A 9,033-nucleotide genomic window follows, 5' to 3' on the forward strand; every position below is an offset into this window, starting at 1 on the left:
AGCAGGACCTCTACTTCAAGAGAATCAACTATGGCAACCGGATTAAAAGAAAAAGGTAAATACATTTCATATTATGTTGGGTGACAGATTTCATGAAGCGTTCTGACTCACTTCAACTACTAGGAGCAAACCAGCAGCTAAATAAAACCTTAAACCAACAAGAAAATAATTTAAACAGCTAATGCTTTTACAAACCACAAAGTGATACTACTAGTGACTGGAAAAAAACTGAGCATTCAAGGATATCGCAGATAAGGATCTCCCTGTGCAGTAATTACAACCAAAAAGGAGCCTGAATGGATAATTAAATTTTCAAAAACTGGTTCCATGACATTTAGTATAAAAAGTTCAGCAAATTTTAGAAGAGAAAGGATTGACACAGAAGGCTATTCTATTGCTTGATAACATCCCTTCACATTCCAGTGAGAGGATTCTCATATCTGACGATGGACTCTGTAATGGTCGCCTGGTCGTAGATATTGCTAATTGCTATAATCGCACTATTTCACTCCCATTTACGGAGCTTGTTAGCACTTGATGTTAGGTTGGCGCCATTAAAATGCATTGTGTTGTAGTAATCGCTGCTACTTGCTGGATCGCTGCTGTCTCTCGATGCTGATGCTGGCTCTACATCTGGTTGTCTAGGGTTAAAAACATGAGGTCCCGTGTTTTTATGTGCTTTTGATGATAAAGAACAAGCGAAACCAACAAATATGTAAACTTCAAATATTTATTACTCTGGTGGCCATCTTGACTCTGTCCACCAAAGACCATGACTCAACACAAAGTAGAACTTCCGTTACATGTTCTTTGCATTGTTTATCCACCTCAAACAATAACACACAAACACACTTTACCAAAGTGACATTCCGACTGCCTCCCGACCGTTCTTGCTGCTTGTATTTATAACATTGTCAAAGAACTACTAAAAAGAGATATAGTTTACAAGTCACATGTACATCTGTTCTCATAATTTGTGCAGAAAAGTTATTAATTTGCATCGAGTGACATAATTTAACATGTTATTAAAATGACAGACAGATTTGTTGACTTGACAGAATAATTCTTTGTTACAAAAAGGCCGTTTTTTAGAAGTTTGTCAATTGACTTCTCTAATTTGCATAAATAAGTAAGTAACATGAATTATTAAGAATTACATTGGTTTTCGTCTAAAATAGGATTGATTACGTGAATACTGAGTGAAAACGCTCCTAGTGAACAAATAGGTTTCACTGGGTGATTTTTATTTAAGGAGATCCAAAATACCTACGTTGGCCACTATTTTTCGTACTTCATATTAATTATTTAAGATGAACTTAGTGTTTTTACATGATGACATTTTCTGTATCAGTGATCAAGTGACATAAACTTTTGTGTGGGTCAGTTACTCAGTATAATTTAATGGGTTGACTGTTTATGCAGACATGTTATGCAATCATTGTTAACATACACAATAACTTTTCTATAATCATAAATACTCATTAAACTGGTTGAATTTGGAAGGTATCGCATACTTTGGTACAGTAAAGCCTTTAATATGTTCCGTTACAACTCTCATTGTACCTGAGTTTTTAAATCCTAATGTGACTGCCATTATATAGCCAATGGACCAAGGTGGAATTGCATAGGTAAAACTACATACCGAGCTGGCCAACTGAGAACCCTAGCTGATGAGGACAATTTAGTGGCATTCTGGAAGAAGTTGACAATTCTAAAATATGGTGTGGCAGATTAAACTGAGGAAGAAGATATAATAGTGTGAATGTATTATTTCATTAAGTAAACTGTAAAGAGAGAGAGTTATGATATTAATTTACTACTTTAAACTTTAGAGAAATGTCATTCAATTAAGAATTATGTGGATTAACAAAATTAAAATCACAATATGTGTCAAGAGGTACAGTTGTGCCAAATGACAACAAATGCAGAAGCAACTGGAAAGCTGAAACTTAAACCATTAGAGCTAAAACATGAGAATAAATTGCTGAGAGTTTTGTATGTGGTAAGCTGGCATTTACATAGAATTTGTGTGGAAAGGAAGGCTGCAAAATACCTAAATGATCATAATAAATTGAAGAGCCAACTGGTACACCTGTATAATATTATGTAGAGCCCCCATGAGAACGCAGAAGTGCTGCAACACAACATGGCATGGACTCGACTAATGTCTGAAGTAGTGCTGGAGGAAACTGACACCATGAATCCTACATGGCTGTCCATAAATAGGAGTATGAGGCCGTGGAGATCTCTTCTGAAAGTGCATTGCAAGGCATCCCAGATATGCTCAATAATATTCATGTCTGCAGAGTGTGGTGGCCAGCGGAAGTGTTTAAACTCAGAAGAGAGCTCCTGGAGCCACTCTGTAGCACTTCTGGATGTGTCAAGTGTCACACTGTCCTGATGGTATTGCCCAAGTCTGCTGGAATGAACAATGGACATGAATGGATGCAGATGATCAGACGGGATGCTTACGTACATGTCACCTTGTCAGAGTTGTATCTACACTCCTGGAAATGGAAAAAAGAACACATTGACACCGGTGTGTCAGACCCACCATACTTGCTCCGGACACTGCGAGAGGGCTGTACAAGCAATGATCACACGCACGGCACAGCGGACACACCAGGAACCGCGGTGTTGGCCGTCGAATGGCGCTAGCTGCGCAGCATTTGTGCACCGACGCCGTCAGTGTCAGCCAGTTTGCCATGGCATACGGAGCTCCATCGCAGTCTTTAACACTGGTAGCATGCCACGACAGCGTGGACGTGAACCGTATGTGCAGTTGACGGACTTTGAGCGAGGGCGTATAGTGGGCATGCGGGAGGCCGGGTGGACGTACCGCCGAATTGCTCAACACGTGGGGCGTGACGTCTCCATAGTACATCGATGTTGTCGCCAGTGGTCGGCGGAAGGTGCACGTGCCCGTCGACCTGGGACCGGACCGCAGCGACGCACGAATGCACGCCAAGACCGTAGGATCCTACGCAGTGCCGTAGGGGACCGCACCGCCACTTCCCAGCAAATTAGGGACACTGTTGCTCCTGGGGTATCGGCGAGGACCATTCGCAACCGTCTCCATGAAGCTGGGCTACGGTCCCGCACACCGTTAGGCCGTCTTCCGCTCACGCCCCAACATCGTGCAGCCCGCCTCCAGTGGTGTCGCGACAGGCGTGAATGGAGGGACGAATGGAGACGTGTCGTCTTCAGCGATGAGAGTCGCTTCTGCCTTGGTGCCAGTGATGGTCGTATGCGTGTTTGGCGCCGTGCAGGTGAGTGCCACAATCAGGACTGCATACAACCGAGGCACACACGGCCAACACCCGGCATCATGGTGTGGGGAGCGATCTCCTACACTGGCCCTATACCACTGGTGATCGTCGAGGGGACACTGAATAGTGCACGGTACATCCAAACCGTCATCGAACCCATCGTTCTACCATTCCTAGACCGGCAAGGGAACTTGCTGTTCCAACAGGACAATGCACGTCCGCATATATCCCGTGCCACCCAACATGCTCTAGAAGGTGTAAGTCAACTACCCTGGCCAGCAAGATCTCCGGATCTGTCCCCCGTTGAGCATGTTTGGGATTGGATGAAGCGTCGTCTCACGCGGTCTGCACGTCCAGCACGAATGCTGGTCCAACTGAGGTGCCAGGTGGAAATGGCATGGCAAGCCGTTCCACAGGACTACATCCAGCATCTCTACGATCGTCTCCATGGGAGAATAGCAGCCTGCATTGCTGCGAAAGGTGGATATACACTGTACTAGTGCCGACATTGTGCATGCTCTGTTGCCTGTGTCTATGTGCCTGTGGTTCTGTCAGTGTGATCATGTGATGTATCTGACCCCAGGAATGTGTCAATAAAGTTTCCCCTTCCTGGGACAATGAATTCACGGTGTTCTTATTTCAATTTCCAGGAGTGTAGATGTATCAGGGGCCCCATATCACTCCAACTGCACATGCACCACACCATTACAAAGCCTCCACCGGCTTGAACAGTCCCCTGTTGACATGCAGGGTCCATGGATTCATGAGGTTGTCTCCATACCTGTACATGTCCATCCACTCAATACAATTTGAAATGAGACTCATCCGACCAGGCAACATGTTTTCAGTCATCAATAGTCCAATGTCAGTGTTGACTGGCCCAGGCAAGATGTAAAGCTTTGTGTCATGCAGTTGTCAAGGGTACACAAGTGGGCCTTCAGCCCCGAAAGCCCATACTGATGATGTTTCTTTGAATGGCTCACACCCTGACACTTGTTGATGGCCAAGCATTGAAATATGCACCAATTTGCGGAAGGGTTACACTTCTATCACATTAAACTATTCTCTTCAGTCATTGTTGGTCCCATTTTCCAGGATCTTTTTCCGGCCGCAGCAATGTCAGAGATTTGATATTTTATCGGATTCCTGATATTCATGGTACACACATGAAACTGTTGTATGGAAAAATTCCCACTTCATCGCTACCTTGTAGATGCTGTGTCCCATCACTTACATGCCGACTACAATGCCACATTCAAACTCACTTAAATCTTGATAACCTGCTATTGCAGCAGCAGTAAGTGATTTAACAACTGCGCCAGAGACTTGTTGTCTTATACAGGGACTGCAGACCGCAGCGCCGTATTCTGCCTGTTGACATATCTGTGTGTTTGAATTCACATGCATATATCAGTTTCTTTGGCACTTCAGTGTAGATGCCATAAGTACTTCAAAGTTGATTAATGTCATCAAACTTGGTCACAATGTAAGCATATCAAACTCATTTATACATTCATACATTCATTTATTCATTCGTCCATCCATCCATCCATCCATCTGTCCATCTATTATGTAGAGCCTGTCAAGAAGGAGAATCTTCACAGAAGTGCAGTGAGTCACAGTATACAGTAATAAAGGAGAAACAATTCTTGGAAACCTAATCTGTTGAGTGCATTAACAAAAAACTATCACATACTTCTTTATTGCAGTTACGGACCACTTAAAACGGTTTTTCTGCATCAGGTGATTAATTTCAGTCCCTAACGGTCGTTTGTCCTTAGTACAAACAATCCGCTACTAACATAAAGTGGAAATGTAAAAATAGTATGGTAATTATTGAGATATGTACAAAAACATAAATACCTTCTTGGATCACTGGCAAAACTTTGCTGCAACCATGTTGCAACTTGTAATAAAGGGAAACAGTTTCTCCAAAAAAGAAACTAAAACAAAAATGACTATGAATTCATGAAGATAACCTTCTACAAGCACTCATCAAAGTTTTAATTGTCAACACTGTCTTAATATAAGATTGTAGTGTAACTTGTTAACATCTGCAACTATTAATTGCAGGCAAATCATAACATTAAAGCATTTGAAATATGATGCTAACTTTAAGCCACTACTTAGCATTAGGGTATCTTATAATTGAGAAATATAGAATTTGGCATATGCCTTTTTGCAGAAACAGATGTCATGCTGAAATGGAAATAATATAAAAAGATTATGTTCAGGTCAATAAGCTGTACTAGAAGTGGCCTACAGATATCAGGCATGTTTTCCAAAACAGCTGTCATACTTAAACAAGTGGTTAAAGTACTCTTACACATAATGTGAATGATTAATTTAGAAGGACAAAAATAAAAGATCTTTTACTTGAAACAAGCAGTTAAAAAAGAATTTGGGAATGTGTAGAAATGAATGACTATAAGAAATCACATATCTGGACAAAGTTTGTTGAATAGTTGGGTCTGCAAAAGAGCAGAGGTGGAGGAGTTACCTAGGAATATGATATAGATAATTTCAAGCTGACTGCATCTTCAAAGAAGCAACAAAATTATTTTGATAGTAAATGTAATCAAAAACATGTTTATGTGGGAATAACTTTGTTAGTGTACAAAACACTTGGAACAAAAAAAATCTACCTGTTTTCCCTTGTTCTTGTGATAAAGCTATTATGGAGTGTCTGTACTTGACTGTTTCCCTGCTCCTCTTGGAAACAATTTTTTCTTTATGGCAGTATGTTTCTGTATCCTTCAGTTTCTGTACAACACTCCATTTATTCGATTTACTCCTTTTCAATGGAATTAAAATGTCTGAATTCAGATGGCACTCAGCGGAAACTACAAAAATGATTTTAAAAATGGTGTAAAAACAAATGCAAAAAGATATAATGGAATTATGCTCTAAAGTATAGTCAACATATAAGTCAAAAGTTAGGACTCATTTATCCGTTTCTTTACCTTCACTGGACACTCTTGATGAAAATGAAGACAAAGATGCAGAATACAGCTCACATTCTTCCACTGAATGATTATTTGACACTTCTGTTTCATTATTGGCCCCACGTAGCGCAGAGTTTATAGATTTTTTGTCTTTCTCTCCTACAGTAAGTTTCGTTTCACTACCTATATGTCTTATTGCAATACAGCTTCGTTTCTCTTCCTGGTCATATTCTGGTACAAGAGGCAGTTCATATCTGTGGTTCTTATTCAAATGTTTTGGAGGAGGCAGTGATTTTTCTAGACACTGGCTGTTTTTCGATTCTATTTCTTCCAGGGAATATTCATTACTATCAGTTGTTAAGCACGTTTCTTGACATTTGGTCTGTGGTTCTGTTTCTTTTTTAGAATAGCTTTCTATTTCTTTACACCTTTTTTCATCAACAGCATCAGACATTTCACTTCTCGCCACACTGGGTAATTTGAGACCACTATTTTCCAAGTTATTTTTACTGAAACCATGTTTCATCTGATAACTGACTGTTCCAACTGGTTTGTCCAAAGAATTCCCAATGTCAAATTTATCTCTGTTTTTTCTGAATGTAGAATAATTTTTCACACTTTCTATAGGGGAAATTCCAGTTTTACTACTGAAACACACAGAGCCTGGGATACTATAAGGAGTTGAAGTAGTACGGCGGTTTACTTTAGTGGAAGATACAACAAGTTTTGTATTGTCTGCATTATGTGTATGGCTTGCATGTATATTGGTACTGTTCGCTGTGTTTGTGCTTGAAACAGGTTTTTTAACTTCACAGAAGGTATGAAGTTTTGCAGGTCTACTGGATTCCGCAGTGCTTTGTACAGGATCATAATTTCTTGTATTTGTAATGAATGTTCCATTAGAAGGACTATATGTGGTTGAAACTTTCATAATGGAATTATAAGAAGTTTTTGTCTCACAGAGATTGTTCCTGCTTTGATTGTTATATGATTTTGTATTAAGATTATGAAGGACACACTGTGTACCAAAATCACTTGAGCTTTTCCTCTCGGGAATTTGTTTTAAAGACACTTTATTTCTCATAGATACAGATGGAGAACTATCGTCTTTAATTAAGTCTTGATTTTCATTCTTTTTGAGAATTTGATTATTTGACTTTTTCCTTTTGTACATATTGCAATGTGCTTTATTGCAATTCTCTTTCCATAAACGCTGCAGTAGTGGTTGGTTACGACGATGATTCTCATTGTCATCACTTGAATGGGAAATATCCACTCTTCTTTTGGATGTCAAATCTTCACCTTCCAAACTGACATCCGAGTTATTTGAAAAAGCATTATCCGATTCTTTATTCCAACTTTTAGTAACATCAAGTTTTGTTCTCGTTGAACAATCAGTAACAATGTTAGCTACAGGACACATTTCTCCAAAAGTGTCTTTTGTTTGAGTATCACCAAAATATTTATATGGCTCAGTACCTAGTTTCTTTTCTTTTTCCACAACAAGTGACGGAAAATCTTCAAACGAACTTTTATCTTCTTTCTTACCAAAAAACATCTCAGATGCCCCTTTCATTACATCTTTAGAACTGAAGAGATTGTCTTCATCTCCAGAAGAATCACCTCTCATCCTTTCAGTGTGAGTTACCTGCTGTGGCAATAAATACCACTCTGTAACCATGTTATTATTCATCATGTTATTTTGAGGATTTACTGCAGAATCTGTTTTCTGTTTTTGTTCTAGTATTTTAGTGTTAGACTTTGTCAGCTTTTGGTGTTTTGACATCCTGACTTCTGGTGTAGAGATATATTTGAATCTCTTTTTGGAATTAGGGGGAAATATATTTTCCCAACTTGCATCCATATCTGAAAGTTCAGGCACTACTTTATTCTTTCTCCCTCTAAAGTTGTGATTATTAGAATTATCTGCTGTTATCTTCTTATTCTTATAAGTCTTACTATTACTTTTGTTCTTGGAGTTGGATTTTGTTTTGTTATTTGCTGGAAATATTTTGTGCCAACTGGAATCAGATTCTGAAATCTCAAAATTCTCGTTATTATTTCGTGAGCTTCTACTACTGAACCCATTTTTACAGATCACATCATGTTGCACAGGTCTTTTTGTTGCTCTATTTGTCTTCTTTGTGGACACAGTTCTTGAGAGTTTTTTTTCTGGTCCTTGTTCATATTTCTTGCTACTAAATAGCACATTTATTATTTCAATGCCACCCTCTGATGAGAAAAGCCTTCGTCGTCCAGAAATCCTATGTTCAGTCTTCCCATTATTTTTTTTGCATATCTTTTCAAGTGTTACTTTAGTCTCAACACTTTTGGAATTTTTATCAGTGTTAAAATACTTGTTCCTAGTTGGTTCTCCAAAACTTGCATGTGAATCCCTTTTAATGGGTTGGAAAAGAGGACTAGAATTTGATGAACTTAGAGACATATCATTGCTTTGTATATCTTGCCCAAAAGCATTAGCACACTTATCTTTTAGTCCTAGCATTTCCTTTTGTGATAACTTAATTGTATAACTTCCTAATACTCCTTGACTTTCTTTTACACATCTTTCTGTCATTTGTCCTGCACTAATTTCTGTATTATCACACAACTTGTCACCTGTTGTTTTAGTGTTCAGAGCATCATTCTTTGTTTTTATCTTCTCTTTCTTGTTACACTTAGTTGATCCTGGTGGTACAGCAGTCCCACTAACAGGAATTTTAAAATTGGCCTCCTCTACATTGTTAAATGGTTCTTCCACAGGTTTTACATAAATATCTTGCACATTTTCAGACATAACCTGTTGTACAAGTACATCC

General features: G+C 39.1%; 1 protein-coding gene across 1 annotated transcript in view; it reads right to left on the reverse strand.

The window, feature by feature from the left end:
* Positions 1-8,000, reverse strand: part of LOC126092723 (uncharacterized) — a 213,023-nt gene extending 205,023 nt beyond the window's left edge. Inside the window, exons 1-2 of the mRNA XM_049908447.1 lie at positions 6,233-8,000; positions 5,915-6,112 (exon numbers count right to left, since the gene is read on the reverse strand). Coding sequence (XP_049764404.1) covers positions 5,915-6,112; positions 6,233-8,000 — 1,966 coding nt within the window. The remainder of the gene's footprint in view (positions 1-5,914; positions 6,113-6,232) is intronic.
* Positions 8,001-9,033: the final 1,033 nt, after the last annotated feature.

Source organism: Schistocerca cancellata, chromosome 7, assembly GCF_023864275.1.
Source record: "Schistocerca cancellata isolate TAMUIC-IGC-003103 chromosome 7, iqSchCanc2.1, whole genome shotgun sequence".
Classification (NCBI taxonomy): domain Eukaryota; kingdom Metazoa; phylum Arthropoda; class Insecta; order Orthoptera; family Acrididae; genus Schistocerca; species Schistocerca cancellata.